Source organism: Pyrgilauda ruficollis, unplaced genomic scaffold (genome assembly GCF_017590135.1).
Source record: "Pyrgilauda ruficollis isolate IOZ18807 unplaced genomic scaffold, ASM1759013v1 scaffold143, whole genome shotgun sequence".
Lineage (NCBI taxonomy): Eukaryota > Metazoa > Chordata > Aves > Passeriformes > Passeridae > Pyrgilauda > Pyrgilauda ruficollis.
The window spans coordinates 76,986-93,477 of record NW_024512877.1 but is presented as its reverse complement, the minus strand read 5'-3'; the positions used below and the strand labels follow the sequence as shown (position 1 = coordinate 93,477).

Below are 16,492 nucleotides of genomic sequence, written 5' to 3'. Positions count from 1 at the left end.
TGCTGAAAGTTTCCGTGGAAGCTGGGGGCAAGGGGGACTCGCTGCTGCTGGTGGCAGAGCTGGCACTTGCCTGATGGCTTCGGCTTGGCAGAACCCAGGAGCCTCTGAACGACAGACAGGGAACCAAAGGGTTCTGAATCGGGTTCAGCTTTACTTTCAGTCAGCCCATGCTGCTGAATTCACCAGATGGAGGTTTCTGAATCTTGTGCCAGTAAATACAAAATGTGCTGGTCAGGAGTGCGGCCCCACGGAGATGGTGCGTAAGACACACTTCTGAGCTGCTGTGGAAAGGATGGACTCGCTCAGGGGGATGGAGGCTGCAAGTCAGATGCCTCTTATAAAGAAAACCAGTGTTAAATAATTAGAAGATCTTTTGTCCTCTCAAATAGTGCAGAAATCAGTTGTTTTTTCCAAGACTGAGCACAATAGGATGCAACTCTTGGCTGCCAGCATAAAGAAGCAGGATGCCAGGTTCGATCTGCCACCACGAGTGTTTCAGTGCTCTCGCAGGGCTGGGAAGGAAGGAGCATCCCAGCAGCAGCACTCCCAGCAGCCCTTCAGAGTCAGCTTCGTTCAGGAACCACTTCTGCTGACCCACAGATCACTCGAGAGGAAGGGCAGGCAGGAGATTTGCTGCAAAATCAAGTAAAAAGCCTTTTCTTCCGTGGTTTTGCCTGCTTTGTTGTTGTCCTAGGCTGCAGCACACATTGAACCAGCTGAGCAGCCTTGTCCTGGACCTGAACATCCAGAACTGGCACGGGGAGGTGTGCCAGAGAAAGACAGGGGATGCTCTGATCACCTCATCTTCCTCCCAGTGCAAGGACTGGTCTGGTCCCACTTGGAATGGTTCTGTGCCAACAGCAGCATCCTTGGGTGCAGCCCCCCTCTGCCCTGTCAGCAGAGGGGATGCTACCCCTGTGCCCAGCCCTGGAGGCACCTCTGGGTGCTGTGTCCAGCTCTGGCTCCTCAGCACAGCAGGGACAGGAGCTCCTGGAGCTCAGCAAGGGCCTGGAGCATCCTTGTGCCCAGGACAGGGTGAGGGAGCTGGGGCTGCTCAGCCTGGAGAGGAGCCCCAGCTGAGAGGGGCCTCACCCTAGGTGTCCCTGTGTCTGTCCCTGTGTCTGTCCCTGTGTGCAGGAAGGGCAGAGCAGGGCCCAGGCTCTGCTCCAGGCCCAGCAATGGCCCCAGAGCCACGGGCAGAGCCTGAGCCCAGAAAGTTCCACCCGGACACATTTCCTGTGCAGTGACCAAGCACTGAACAGGCTGCCCAGAGAGATTGTGGAGTCTCCCTCACTGGAGATATTCCAGAACCCTCTGGACACAATCCCGTGCTCTGGGGTGGCCCTGCTTGAGCAGGGAGGTGGCACCAGGTGACCCACAGTAGTCCCTGCCAGCCTGACCCATTCTGGAGTTCTGTGGAATGCAGATGTACATCATTGCATGCATTTTTGTTTTCATCTCTTCTGTGCAGAGTTGGAAATTTGGGGGCTTATCTCTCTTTGACCCCTCTGTAAAATATACAAGCTGGTGCATAAAGATACTGTTGATAAAGTTGCCTCCACCTGGTTGGATCCCTTTAGCTCAACCACGACAACTCAGACGTAAATGCTACTGCATTATTTAAAATTTCCTCTGGCTTGCTGAACCCAGGTGAGAAATGAGAGAGTTGACGTGGCTCCTCTTTCCTGCTGCGTGTTTCCCTTGGGTTAGCTTGTGCCCTGGAGGGGAAAACTCCACCTTTTGAGCTCTGGAGACAAGCCTTAAACATTGAGGAGTAATTGAAGTTTGCTGCAGGCGAGTTACAGATTGCTGCTGCTCTTGGGACTGTCTCCGTGGAAATTTCAGCTTGATAAACTTCACAAAGAGCTGGAACCGCTCAAGGACACAATTGAAAAAAAATTTTGGGAAGCCGGTGGAAGGTTTCCAGCGTGGCTGGTTGCAGGAGCAGGGAATGCAGCCTGGCCTCCCCAGCATCAGCATCTCTTGGGATTTTGATCACATGTGTAGGGACACGTGGGATGTTGTCCTTTAGAAACAAGCCTGGCTCCTGCAGGCGTGAGTACGAGGAAATAGCAGCTGTTTTGCCCGGCAGCTGGTCACTGGGTGTTGGATCCACCCACCCTGCCATGTACCTTTCCTTTGGAGCCAGATAGAACAAAAGGGAGGTTCTGTGAGGGGGGCTCAGCCTGGGAAGGAGGCTCAGGGGGGTCCTTGTGGCTCTCCACACTTCCCTGACAAGTCGGGACAGCTGGGGAGGGGGCTTTGGGCTCTGCTCCCAGGGAACAGGGACAGGACAAAAGGAAACAGCCTCAAGCTGTGCCAAGGGACGTTCCCTTTGGGAAGCAGGAGGAATTTCTTCACCGGAAGGGTGATCAGGCATTGCCTAGGGAGGTGGTGCAGTCCCCATCCCTGGAGGTGTCCAAAGGACAACTGGATGGGACACTCAGTGCTCTGGGCAGGATGACAAGGTGGGATTGGTCAAGATTGGGATCAGTGGTTTCACATGTCTTTCCCAGCCTAAATAATCTTGGGATTCTGTGAAAACCTGCGGTGGAGCTGCTGGTTTATATCCTTTAATTTTAGCAGGGTGGGGAAAGGAATTACCCCTGATGTTTCCTCCTTGCTCAAACCTGCTCCATCCTGACTGTAGCACTTTGGGATGATGAGCTGTGCTGCACCCTGCCTGGAATACTGACATGGATTGAGCCAGGATGGTTGTCCAGGGGTTGTTGTTTTGTTCTGGTTGTTCCCTTTTGCCTCCAGGCTCCTCCAGCTGAAGTGCAACTCGCCCAGACTTGCACTGCACGGAAGTGGGAGGGAGCTTTGAGGGCGATACAAGCAAAGGACTCCTTTGGGAGTAAGAGACTCCAGGGGTGGAAGTTGAGCTGCAACTGTGTGCCAGTATGCTTTTGGTTTCTGACTTCCCGAGGGGAAAGGAAGGAAGTGGGAGCAGGACAGGGAACTCTGCCAGGCAGAGCATCCTGCCCGCTCAGACCCTGATGTGGGGAGTGCCCTGCAAGCGGGGGAAAGGCTGGGCTCGCTCGGGATCCGTGGGACAGCAGTGCAGGCGCTGCAAGGCATGAGGAGGAGGCATTCCCGAGCAAACAGGGAGCGTTCCCGATCCTCTGGAGCGGCACAGGGACAGGGCTGTGAATGCGGGGTGTGCTGCTGCTGCTGGCAGCCTGTGGGCCTGGGCTGTCTGCCTGCAGCAGGCACCTGAAGCCTGCCTTTGCTCCTGGGACTCAGATTCCCTGTGCCTGGAGCCTGCCTTTGCTCCTGGGCCTCAGATTCCCTGTGCCTGGAGCCTGGGTTTATTCCCGGAACTCACATTCCCTGTGCCTGAAGCCTGCCTTTGCTCCTGGGACTCAGATTCCCTGTTCCTGAAGCCTGGCTTTGCTCCTGGGACTCAGATTCCCTGTGCCTGAATCCTGCCTTTGCTCCTGGGACTCAGATTCCCTGTGCCTGAAGCCTGGCTTTGCTCCTGGGACTCAGATTCCCTGTGACATCCCCGAGCTGTTCCTTCACCCCTCTGTTTACATCCTCCCAGTGCTCCCTGATTGCTTAACTGCTTGTCAAGGACTCTTGAGAATCTCAAAGGAAACTCTGGGAAGTGCAAAGTGGGATTGCTTGGCCATTCTCCTCCTGATGTTTCTCTGTGTTAAACAGAGCTGTGATAGCAATAGCAGAATATAAACATCTGGGGTTGAAAAAGTGCTGCAGAAGCTCTTGTGCAGCCTGTGGAGATCTCACTCTTTTTGGGAAATAATGGCCAGCACCAGTTATCCTCCACTAAAAAATATTTCCTTTCTTTTCTCTTTTCTTTCCAGACTTTGTATTCAGAGCACCCATTAAATTAAGCAAAACAGGAGAACTCCGAGAAGAATATGAAAGCCAGCTAAGGAAGGTCAGTATTTTGGGCAATTGTGTTTTTTCTTCCAGAACAACTTGGATTTCCTGCAGGAATGCCATCCTACCTGTAGGGAAACCTGAAGGGCTCTTTTTTCCTGTTCTGTAACAAAGGTCATTTATTCTCTTTATACTGTTCAGCCAGTTCAGGAAATGGCTGTAATTGAGCATGTAGAAGCCAAGTTTTACTATCTTAGCCTGCCTTCCAGAACATGGAAATGTACCTTCTTTAGAGTGACTGTTTGGTTATGGATGTAATTCCATAAAAGCTTTTGCAGCACAAGGTATCTCCTTCCTCAAAAACAAACTATTCCAAACTAGAGCTTTCTATTTATTTTTAGCCAAGAATAAAATGTCTTTTAAAGACAAAAAAAAAAAAAAAATCTTTTCAGCTGGTTTGGAATTAAAGCCCATGAAAATATTTTTTAGATTTTTGATCTTTGTGATCTTCTTTTCCCTTGAGATGGATCCAGCCGCTCGCTGATTATTTTACCTGCCAGGTAAAAGGAACCTGAGGGGTTTTTCATTGTTGAAGAATTTTCTTTGGGTTTTCACTTGTAAATCTCAACAAGTTTTAAAAGGGCTGTGATGCTGATTGAGTGAGTTAGAAAAACAGCCTTGTCTGAGTAGGAAAATAGGTGATATTTCAGGTAGATAGCTAGTCTGGGAAACACATATGTGTGAGGAGACAGTCAAAAAGCATGGAAGGGTCTTCCCTGCTGCTTCTCCATGTATGGAGTTAGCAGTGACACTGATGGGCACTGTCACTGCGGGTTACTAAGGTAGCTCTGGCTGACTGTTTCAGTAACTGATCGCAGGAATTGCAAGCTCCTCTCAGTTGAGGTGCCTTGCCAGGAAGGCAGGGACACTTTGTGTGCAAAGGCGTGGGACGGGTGGCATTTTCAGCAGCAATTCTCCATCAAATTTAAGGAAGCACATTTGCAGCATGGTCAGGCTGCAGCTGGAAAGGTTCTTACATCTACAGCTCGACTTCAGCAAAAAGATACCACGTGCAGTCCAGTGCCAACCCTTCTCCCTTCCCTTCCAGTCAGAAGGAAATTCTTTACACGTTTCTAGCACTTGGGCATGTTTTTGTCTTGTTCAGCCTGCTGCCTTGGCCAGATGGGAGATGGGTTTCTTCCCCCTGCCAGCTTCAACTTGGTTTTTGTGAAGCTCAGCTGGAAGAGCCATGTGGGAGGAGATTCTGTGAATCGTCATCTGAGAGGAAATGGCAGTGAGATTTGGCTGGTAAAATGACAACTGATGATGCAGCCACACTGTTTCCTTATTCACAGAATCAGAACAGAATCACAGAGTCGTTTAGATGGGAAAAGCCCTCTGAGATGGAGTCCAGCTGTTCCCCCAGCACTGCCAAGGCCACCCCTATCCCATGTCCCCCCGTGCCACATCCACATGGCTTTTAAATCCCTGCAGGAATGGGGACTCCACCAGTGCCCTGCAGGCTGTGCCAGTGACTGGCTGTCCTTTAAGGGAAGGAATTTACCCTGGTATCCATCCTAAACTTACTTCTTGTCCTGTCACTTCTTACCTGGGATGAGAGACTGACTCTCACCTGGCTCTACCCTCCGGTCAGGAAGTTGTAGGGAAGCTGATCTGAAAATTGTCCCTGTTGCTGCTTATCAAGGATTCTTGGTATCTCTGAATTTCTGAGTCAGGGAGGACTCAGGTTTGGGAATCTAAGCTTGTATATGATTTGGTTTCCTTCCCTGTCTCAAGACACTGGGTTTCATCCCAGCTTCCCTTCCTGTGGAATGGGGATAACCTGGGCTTTCCTGCTGAGGAAGGGACAGAAGCATTTCCAGACCTTTTTACATCTCCCAGCTGTGAGTTGTTTTACATATCTGAACTCTTGACTTGCTTCCACGCTTTTTGCAGTTGAAAACAAAGTGGTACCGTAATTACGTACTGAAGAGATTTTATTTGACGTGGATTATCTCATAGCTTCATTTTCTCAACTGGCTTTCAGAATGAGGTAGATCTTTGCTGTCTGTGCAGGACAGCAAGATTGGGTTTTCCTCTTTGGTGCCCTTGGTGCTCCTGCATTTTATGTTTTTCCAGAGGAGGCTGTCATTTCTGTGCACTCAAACCCTAACTCACCCTGTCCAGCTGTCTTTCTGTCTACCACAAGCAAGTCTGTTGCTTGTGAGCACACGGAGTGGGAGGGAAACTCCTACCTGAGGCATGTGCTGACATGCAGCTCCCAGAGCCAGGGCAGACGGAGCAGGCGAGGGAGGCAGCAGACCTGGACAGTTCCTGCAGGGAAGAGACGATACCAAACGTGAGTTTGCCAGACTTTTGGAATGAAATGTTAGTGTCAGGAATGGTGGTTCTGAGTGAACAATTGTCAATTGCTTGTACAGCATTTTTTTCCCCCTGCAGCTGCAGTATCCAAAAGGACTAAAATGCATTTTCTGATAACTGTGCTGTTCACAGCAGCTGTTGGTCCTGCATCCAGTATTTCAGAGATGCTACTCAGATAAAGCGAGGTCCTTCTCCCAGGGTACATGTTTCACACTACATTGTTTCACTTTCTTGCCCTCCTGTCTCAGCACAGCATTGCCATGTCTGGAAGGAAATCCTCTGGGAGACAATTTACATTAAGGCTACTCCAGATTATTATTTTTGAAATTAGTACAGATTTTATCATTAGAGTTTGATTTTGCTTAATTCTGGAGCGAAATTCTTTTTTGTATTCTATTAATTAGGATTAGGATCCTGTTGTTGCCTTTTTGACTTCACTATCAGCAAAGCTTGGCTTGTCACCTCACACTAATTGTGCCATGGATTTTCCCAAAATCCTTAAATATTCCTGTGTGTTGTTACATATTCTTGTGTCTTTTGATTTTATAATTTAGCCAGAAAAGTGAATTTTTCCATATAACTTTCTTCCACATGAAAAATATAGGAGGGACACGAGTGCTGGGTGGTATTTCAGCCAGCCAAAAAAAACCCAAAAAACCTTTGTGATAAATCTTGGTGTGAATTTGTTTTTCAGATGCTTCAAAAAAGGCAGAGATGCTGTTGACTTAGAGCAGACTATTCATCATGTCTGCATCATGTGGTCACAATCTCTGTTAGTCAGGCACTGTTGTAGTTATTGCTTGAGATTATTAATAGATGAGGAATTTAAAGATACATCTTAAAACAACGCTAAGCAAGGAGTCAAACCGGTCTTTGAAGATATTTGCTGAACACCCACAATCAGCCAAACAGTGGAGTTTTTCCTGGTTTCTGCCTTTTTTCTTCCTTGTTTTCCTCCTTGTTTCTCTCTTCCTCATCTCTGGCAGCTTGGATTCAGTAGGATTTGGGTCTTTGCCAATTTGAAAATCACAATGTGCTTTTCCTGTAATGCCTCGTGAACTCTGTTTTCTTTGTAATCCTTATGTCCACACTTCTGAGGTTTTGCCTTCCTCCAGCAGGGAAGAAAAACACTAAATATTTTTTGAAGAAGTTGTTGCTGCCTTTTTGAGTTAGGGAGCTTCTTAAGCACCTGAGATGCCTATGCCAAAATATGAGGAAAAGCCCAGGGATATGAATTCCTGGTGCTGTGATTCATGAGCAGGACAAAGAGGTGTCAGTCAAAAGTCTGGATAACTTCTGCATGGAGGGTGGATGGAGGAAGGAGGGAGGATCTGTTCTGTGTACAGATAGATGTAGACTACTCCTGGGCTGTGTCTAAGTTGAGGCAGAGGCAAGACACAAGCTGGGAAAATGGCTGGGTGATAGAGGGAGAACCTGGTTCCCCTGGGCAGGGACAATCAGATGGTGCCAAGCCTGTTCCTCAGGAAAAGGTAGTGGAAAGGAGGAGAAAAGGGGTCTTGTTGGTTTTGACAGCAAGTCTGAAAAAAATATCCAAAAAACCTGGCAGAAAAGGGGAGTTTGATTCCTTAGGTGAGGAGAACAGTGCAGCAGGACAGGCAGCCCATCAGAGTCCATGTACCTTGTGTCCCAGATCCTGGCTTTCCCTGTTTGAAGCTGAATTCAAGCTTTGAGCCTTTGCTTTGGGGTCAGCTGTCAGGGGAAAGGTGGCCTCTCTGGATCCCCTCCATCCCAACATACTGGTGAAACAGTGGGATGTCATCTCTCGTGTGGCTTTCAACATGGGAATTGCTGCATCTCACCTTTTATTTTAGATGCTGCTGCTTGTGTGTCTGCCAAATTGTGTGTGCCGCACGTCAGGCCATTGGGAGGCTAAAACTGAAATATCACAGCTTGCTTGAAACTGGTGTTGCACATTTTTATATGTAGTGTGATCACCTACAAGTAGAGAAAAGCTTTTGTCTCTCTATTTTAGAAAATACAGTGGCAGAGAAGGCTTTGTCCAGCCCTGGGCCTCACGGTGCCTTTGTTGTTTTGCAAAGAAGGTAAAATCCATGATTCTTGTGTATAAACCACAAATGTGGCATAGAAGCAAACCAATCTTCACATTATTGTGAGAGAGAGGCGGTGGCTCCACAGTAGAGAAATGAAGGCACAAAATTAAATGATGTGACCAAAGTCTTGGTCTTTCCAGTCTGTAAGTCTAGGACTTCAAATTATAACTACTCTACCTCTCTTGTCCTAATTTCCAGCTGAGAGAAGAGAAACTGCAAGAAGAAAAGACATCAGAGGATCTGATTCACAAGTTCATCCTAGATGACATGGATGTAGGGAAAAGAAGAATGGAGGAACAGCAGAAAAAAGATGAATCTGTAGTGCTGAAAGGGAACCAAGACTGTGTAAGTGAGCTCATGCTTGTCCTTCCTGCCCACATATCAAAATTTTCATTCTTTGGCTTTCCAGGATTCCTTGATTGAGTTTTAATAGTTTATGAAGGCTATGAGCTGGCAGATTATAAAGATCCTTGTTAAAGAGAACTGTCTTCCAAGGTCTGTTATGACTGCAGATGTTCTCCTAGAGGTTTCTGTCCCCCTTTTTACCCTCTGCTGTGTGACTCTTCCTGACACAGCAGATCCCCACAGCTTTGGGGATATCCTTGCTCTTCAGGCTTGCATGCATTTCCATGAATAATTGTCCATGGATGTTCTGCAGTGAAGTTGTACAACTGAAGTTCAACACAGTCTTCATGCTGACTTCTGCCTGTTTCCCAGTTCATTTGGGAGGCCCTGCAGGAAAATGCTCTTAAAATTTCCATTTGATAGGCTGACCCATGGGGGCTGAGTAACCAACACTGTAGTAACCTCTGCTGTAGAATTTTCCCACATTTTCTTGATCAATAGGTTACCTTTATTTGATGACTAACAGCTATGTATAGGAGCTATGTGCTTATTTTTGTATTTTTTATGCCTTATGTCTTCTCAGTATAATCAGAAATGGGGGATGTGGGGATCTTCAACACTTTTGCAAGAAAGAGCTTTATTTTCCAAGTTACTCTTTTTGTTGTGCATGTCAGCTAACTGTTCCTTGATTGACTTCAGTTTCCTGAACGTCTCTCGGACTCCGAGAATGAAGAACCATTCCAGGGCAAGCAAACACATCGGTCAGCTTTTGTTTCCAAGACCAGTGCTTACTCCTTTGCTTTCCTTTCAGGGTAAGATGCTGAGACTTTATTTAATGTCCTTTAAAGATGTAAACACACCTGACATGCTCCAATTCAAATGGTGGTTCCATTCTAAAATAAGTGGGGTTTTTTCTGGAATTTTAGAGCAGACTCATTGGTAGAATGTGGTGTCTGTCTGATTACTTCCTACCTGGAAGTTAATGTTCATCCCATGAAGGAGGAAAATCATTGCCTGTAGATTTAAGCCATTAGTCAGAAATCAAAATTCTGTAGGATGAGCTCAAGAGTGCTGGTTCCCTTCTGCAGCACAGATCTGAAGGGATAGATAGCATCAGCCGCAAACTCCCTGGAAGGCTGTTGCTTGAGGCAGAGGAAGCAGCTGAATAACCAGGTGTGTTTCCAGGTGAGAAGCAGAGGGGTTTCCCCAGCTTCCTCCTCTGCACTGACCTCAGTTCACTGTGGGCCATGGGCAGAGGTGCTCGTGTTTCAGTGTGGGGCCCCTGAGCGCAGAGCAGGACTCTGCTGCAAATCCAGGATTCCTGGATCCCTTTGCCCGAGGGCACTGGAAGTATCTCTGCCAGCCAGGTGCTGCCAAGGCTGGTGCCTCTCCCACAGCTAGCAACTGCCAGGGCTGTTGAGCTGGTTGTTCCCAAGGTTCCTGTTCTCACCCATCTGCTTTTCAGGAATTTAACCTCCAAGGTGGAGAGGAGTCGGAGCTGCAACGACACCATTCAGGAGAGATCCAAGAGCAGGCAGAGATCAGCCCCAGCCACCAAAGCAAAGGTACAGGCAGCGTGTGTAAACAGGTTCCTGTGTGTAAATGTTCTTATCTGAGCTTACACAGCACCAGTAATCTGGAGATATAAAATATGGGCTTTGTGGCCCCGTTATCGCCGTGGGGCCAATCGCCTCCTTGTGGCTCCCAATAAAACCTGCTGGGTTAGGAATTACTAAACAGAAAAGCAGACAGGTGTCAGAGTTCTTGTGTAGCGTTGGAGGCTAATTGCAAGTTGAAAGGGTTCTAATCAGGCTTTTGTTTTGTGATTCATTTTCTTTTCAAGGCTGAATCCCCAGACAGGTAAAAAAAATCTTCTAGAAGTTTAGGAAAATCCTCTTTTCCTTTCCCTTTCTCTCCAAAGCTGTTTAAACAGAGCAAAACTCATTGCATTCCTGACATCAGGGTACATTGGCACTTCCATACTGCAGAAGATACAAAGGCCTGGTCTTCATAGGATCACAGAATGGTTTGGGTCGGAAGGAGATGGCCTTTAAAGTCACTCCTCACCCAAACCATCCTGTGACTGTGCCACTTTGCCATCAGAGTGGTTGTTACTTGTGGCAAGAGCAGCTCTTAGACTGAAATAAATGTGGCACCGCGATTGTGCTGGGCTCCGTAGTGTGCTGCTCGTGTCCCTCCTCGGCCGTGGAAGGTGCTGTGAGCAGCAGAGGCTGTCGGGGACGGCCGTGCCCCGCAGCCATCCCTTCCCCAGCTCTCCAGGCCAGCGCTGTTCCCAGCTGTGCTGCCTTGCCTTGCAGGTGCTGCCGGTGCCGGGCGCCTCGCCGCCGCTGCTGGGGGTGCTGTCGTGCGCGCAGAACCACCGCTGCCTGTCCGCCCCGGAGCTGACGGCCGAGAGGCGCCTGCTGCTCAGCGCCGTGTCCTCCCTGTCGGCCCTGCACCGGCCCGAGCGCTCCATCAGCCCCGAGAGCAACGACAGCATCTCCGAGGAGCTCAACCACTTCAAGCCCATCGTCTGCTCCCCGTGCACCCCCCCAAAGAGGCTGCCCGACGGCAGAGTGCTGAGCCCCCTCATCATCAAATCCACCCCCAGAAACCTGAACCGCAGCCTGCAGAAGCCAACCACCTATGAGGCCAGTCCTAGAATACTGAAAAAATGGGAGCAGATATTTCAGGAGCGTCAGATCAAAAAGACTCTCTCTAAAGCAACCCTTACGTCCTTGGCTTCGGAGCCTGGGGAAGACGTTGTGGTTCCTGACCTCACCAACTCCAGCAGCTGCACTAAAGAGCAGCCACAAGCGCAGGAGGATCACCTTCCCCCTGACACAGCAGGAGAGCCTCGCCCTGAGCTGGATTTCTTCCCTTCTGTCAGTAAAGTGAAGCTGGGGAGGGGGAGTGAGAAGAACAGGGGCTCACAGGCCTTAACCACTGATGATGGTGCTGCTGAACCAGATGTGAGATCAAGTGTAACCTCCCTAAACACACGAGTGGCTGAAGTCCCTGACCTAAAGGTGAATGCATTCATGGACAAATCCTGTCTCAGCCTGGGCCCGAAAGTGCTGAGCAGGAGACTCATGGGCATCAGCGCATCCCTGCCTGACAACAGCACGCTCGGAGTCCCCATCAAGCCAGCGGGGAAAAAGCAGCTGAAGTACCTGAACAACAGTGAGCTGATCAACGTCCAGAACAGCACCTGCAACTCCGTGGAGAACATCATGGGGGAGCAGCCGCCGCTGCTGCGGCGGGGCCGGAAGCGACGCTGCAAAACAAAGCACCTGGAGCACAACGGCTCCGTCAAAAGACTGAGGCACGTGGCAGGGGAGGCGGGCCTGCCGCCGGAGGTTCGGGAAGTGGAGCAGAAGCTCCAGCAAGAGGAGGAGGACAGGAGGCTGGCCCTGCACCTGCAGCGGATTTTCGACAGCGAGAACAGGACAGTGGACAGGCGGAAAGTCCGTGTGGATCGGTATCTGCTGCGGTCCAAGAGCACTCTGGGTGCCAAGTAGCACTGCTGGACGATGTTGCCTTTCTAGAGGACGATGAGGTTTATCAGATTATCTTATAGGAAAACTATTTTTTGCCCTACTTCACCCATGCAGTTGTTTTTTCGTTATGGTGGTAAGACATTTCTGGGTCCAGTTCAGAGAGAAGCCAGCGTCCTTTCAGATTTAAAAAAAAAAAGAGAGAATGAGAAAAAAAAATCCTCCGGTCCTCTGTGGTCCGTTGGTCTGAAGGAATTGTCTGTCGTCCCTGTGAATACACTGCAAGGCCTCCCCAGGCAGTTGGACACACCTAGAATCCCCAGCTAGGAGGGTTGTGAACGTGGGGTATGAGGACCATCGCTTGCCAAGAGAAATCTGAGCTCTGCTCATAGAAACTGTCTGAGAGTCTTCTCCTCTCTGCCTGCCCCATTTTCTCCCTCAGGCTGCATCTGGTTGTGGGGTCAGCCTCTTATCCATGCTCTGTATTTCTCCTGGGGAGTCCTAAACAGAGCCTCCCTGTAGTACTTCCAAATGAATGTATCTCACTGTCTGCAGCAGCAGTACAGATCATTTGTCACTTTCTTGAAGCAGAAAGCCAAATGCAGTGAAAAGAAAGACTTAAAATAAGGATTTTACTGAAAAACCTGATAGGGGTTTGTAATTTCATGTTCCTGACAGGAGAGAGAGCTCAGGTGGAGCAGCTGGAGCCACACGCTGAGCACTGGGACCCTGGGAGCTTTTCTCCCAGTCCATGTCTTTTCCCAACCAGCAGGGTTTCCTGTTCTTCCCTATAGTGTTGAAGAAAGGGAAACACGGCTCAGGGAGTTTCTGGAAGGACGTCCTCCCAGCTGCCACGTCCCTTGCTCAGTTGAGAGCAGTCTCAGCACAGCCAAGGCCTGTCCTTGCATGTCCCAGAGGAGCATCCGTAGAGATCTGGGCATTGCTGTGCTCTCCAGGCAGCTGATGGGACGGGAGCCCGACTGTCCCAAGGGCTGCCCTGCCCCTGCTCCAGCTTCCTGGCTTCAGCTCACACCACTAAGAAAGCTCAGGTGAGTGATGCACTAAAAAGTTCCAGGCACGAGGCTGCCTGGAGCAGAGCTGGCTCAGAGCCTGGGCTTGGTGCAGCCTGTGTTCTCTGCCCAGATGTGGCAGGCCACCCGCTGAGTGTTTCTAACCCTCTTCCATGGATTAATTTCATGGATTATTTCCAGTAACGTAGCCCAAAAAGTACCCTTCCAACTCAGTCCCTGGCAGCTGCCTTGCAGAGTATTCACAGGGACCCTCGAGGCCCACGGGGACCTTTGCCTGGGACAGGGGTGTGACTTCACCCGTCCTGCCCCCGTGTGCCAGGTGGCAGGGCTGTTCTTGGGATGAGCACAGTGCAGGGGCAAACTTCCCTATGGATCCTGTGAAGGGAGGGCAGGCAGTGCACATAAACAGCCAGATCTGATCGAAGACAACTGCATTGCCCAATTTCCTCTATCTGAAAATGGCTGAATTTCCTCCCTCCATCTTAAACAGTCAAAAAGAAAACAGGAACTGGTTTTCTTTTTCACTGCAAGGACCCTGGCAGGCTTTTTTTCCTTAATTGAACTGGATTTAGAAAGAAACCAAAAACCAGGAAAAAAAAAAAAGAAAAAAGAAATCTTATATTTTATTGGGTAAAATTTATATATTTTAAATACTATATTTCAACAGATCGACACTTTTGTTTTGAGAAATCTTATAGCAATGATTCCATAATATATATCTCTATCTCTGTATCTCCTTGCCACACAAACTACTGGATGGTTCAGGTTGTACCTGGGGCTGGTGAGCCCTGGCCTGCTCTGCCTTCCTGGCACTCCGGGCCCTCTCCTGCGCCGCAGCCTCGGCAGCTGCTGCTTGAAGCAGGCACTTTGGACCCAAACCAAAACCTGCTCCTCTGTCCAGCTGTGAATTAGAAGGAAATTAAGGAATTAGAGCCTTGGCTGGACCCAGAAGAACAGCACAGAGAGAAGTAGTGATGGCCTGGATCTGCCCTCGGAGCTCAGGAGGGAAAGCCGCAGCTTTAACTCGGACTCCGTGCTGGATTTCCCAACATTTTGAGCTGCAGTATGCACTTCCCAGGTGCATTTAGATTTAGAATTATTTTTACAGGCCCCCTTTTCTGTGGCTCATCCCTGGAGCCCCAAACACACTTCCCTAAACAGTTTCCTTTTTTCTCGTGGTGTTTGTGGGGGTTCAACTGGGGCTGGGCCACTTACACCACAAAAAAATCAATTTACACGCTGAATGTATCTTTTCTTTCCCCTCTTAAAACAGATTTCACAGCCCAATGCACTATGCCAGTGTCTTAAATACCTTCTTTTGAAAAGATTTTTAAAATGTTTAGGGGTTTGTGCGTTAATTTCCTGATCCCAAATCCAAGCCGGGCAGAAGTGTAGGAGACAGTGCTTGGGCTGGAGCTTGTCCCCAGCCAAAAAAAGCTTCATGGGACCCCCTGGCTGCCTCCAAAACAGAGATCCCAACTCCCCAGGCATCACGCACAGGCCATGGCATCTGCGTTCAAGGAGACCTTTGGATGTGCAGTCGCAATCGTGTCGTGGAAGGGTTGCGGCGATGCAAAGCCAGGATGAATGTTTTATTAATTTAACACTCTCCAAGTTTGTGTAAGCTTGCAAAAAAACAACAAAAATTGTAAATAATTACACTCAAAAGAGCAGGAGCACCCAGCCTCTCCCCGTAAAGGTCAGGAATGACACCACCTTTGCCAGAAATCATGCCAGCTGAGAAGGAAAATACCTCCTGCTGAACGGTGGATGCAGCGCGAGATTAAACCAAGTATTTATTCACACTTCTCTGAAAGTCCTTTGTAAGCCTCAGCTGCCTTCCCTCCGGGATGAAGGCATTCCTTGCTGGCTGTGGGACAGCAAAGGCGTGGGAGTGTCCTCCCGAAATGTCTCATCTGGAGGGGCTGGGGTTGGTTCCCTGACAGAAGGACTGTGTCTGCCAAAGATGCCACCGACTCCCAGAAAGTTGCTTTCCGACCCTCTGGAGCTCTCTGCCCGGGAAAAGCCGTACAGGAAGGTCCGTGTTCGGAGTCAGCGATGGGATAAATGAAGGAAAAGTGCCAAAAGGGATCATGCCAGGTGATTGTATGACGTTGTTTATATTGTCAGTATTTCTCTTCCAATGCTATTGTACATGCAGTGCACAGTAGTCATGAAGTGTAGCTTGAACAAGCGCTTCTTTGTATTTTCTCAGTGGAAGCAGAGGGGGAGATCGAAGCCTTAAAGACTCTCACAGATTTTAGAAAACAAGCCTTTAGCAATGCTGCGAGGGCAGGGCTCCTGGCCCTGGGGCAGGACAGCCCCGTCCTGTGTCCCGGCCGTCCGGCGGCAGGCTGGCAAGGAGCTCGTCCCGCGCCCGAGGGGAGCCTGGCTGGACACGAGACGGAGCCCACCCGTGTCCGTGGTGGAGCCCCTGGGATGTCAGCAGCGCGGAGCCGGGCCGATCCCCGCGTGTGTGCCCCGCCGTGCCCGCCAGCACCGGCACGCTCCCGGCCAGCCGCTCTCGCTCACTATGCAAACGGGGCGTGCGGGGAGCGCCCGGCGCCGCCACGCTTCCCCCAGCAGCGCTTGGGCCGCATGTGTGAGCGTGCGAGTGCGGTGGCACGCGGGCATCTTCATGTTGTGGCTTCTGTTGTTCGAAACAGAGTAAACCCTGCTTGTGAAACACTTGTCACAAACCAGAAATACGCCGACAAATGTGTACAAATAACAGTGTTTGTTCTAACAGCAACCGGGACTTGAACTGCAGGGCAAAGGCCGAGGTTCAAACAGAATAAAACCAGATTCTGACGGTGAAACTCCCTGCTTCTTGCTGTGCTTGGAAACAAGCAGGATCCTGCTGCTGCTTGTCCCAGACAGGTGACACTGGCCTCCATCCGAAGGAGCTTGTGGAGTAGTTGTGGAATCACAAAATCATTTGGTTGGAAAAGCTCGGAGACCCAAGTTCCCCTTCCTCGGGGGACAAACCCATTTTAATCCGAGGCTGATCTCCCAGCAGCTGGGTTTGGGCTGGGCTTCCTCCGGCTGTAGGTGCCAGGGAGCCCAGCAGGGTCCGTGTGGCACGCTGGCAGAGCTGAGCCGTGCTTTCCCTGTGGGCAGGGAGAGGCCGGTGCCGCTCGCCCCTGCTGCCCGGTCCCTGCCATCTGCAGCAGGACATGCTCCAGCTGTCTTTCTCCACTTCCAGCTCCGCTGGCACCTCCGAGTGCCCGGGAGCGCTGCCAGAGGCCGCTCCGGGACTGGAGCCTGCCGCGCTCCCACCCTGCCTGCCCTCACAAACACTGGGACAACGTGCGGCTTC

General features: G+C 50.0%; 1 protein-coding gene across 1 annotated transcript; it reads left to right on the top strand.

Annotated features, from left to right (window-relative positions):
- The first annotated feature begins 3,709 nt into the window (after positions 1 to 3,709).
- On the top strand, positions 3,710 to 15,992 carry RNF169 (ring finger protein 169). The gene is made up of 5 exons (XM_041460378.1): positions 3,710 to 3,904; positions 8,499 to 8,645; positions 9,345 to 9,457; positions 10,111 to 10,210; positions 10,964 to 15,992. The coding sequence occupies exons 2-5, from the start codon at positions 8,568 to 8,570 to the stop codon at positions 12,164 to 12,166; spliced, it is 1,494 nt and encodes a 497-aa protein (XP_041316312.1). The 5' UTR covers positions 3,710 to 3,904; positions 8,499 to 8,567; the 3' UTR covers positions 12,167 to 15,992.
- The last annotated feature ends 500 nt before the right edge of the window (positions 15,993 to 16,492 follow it).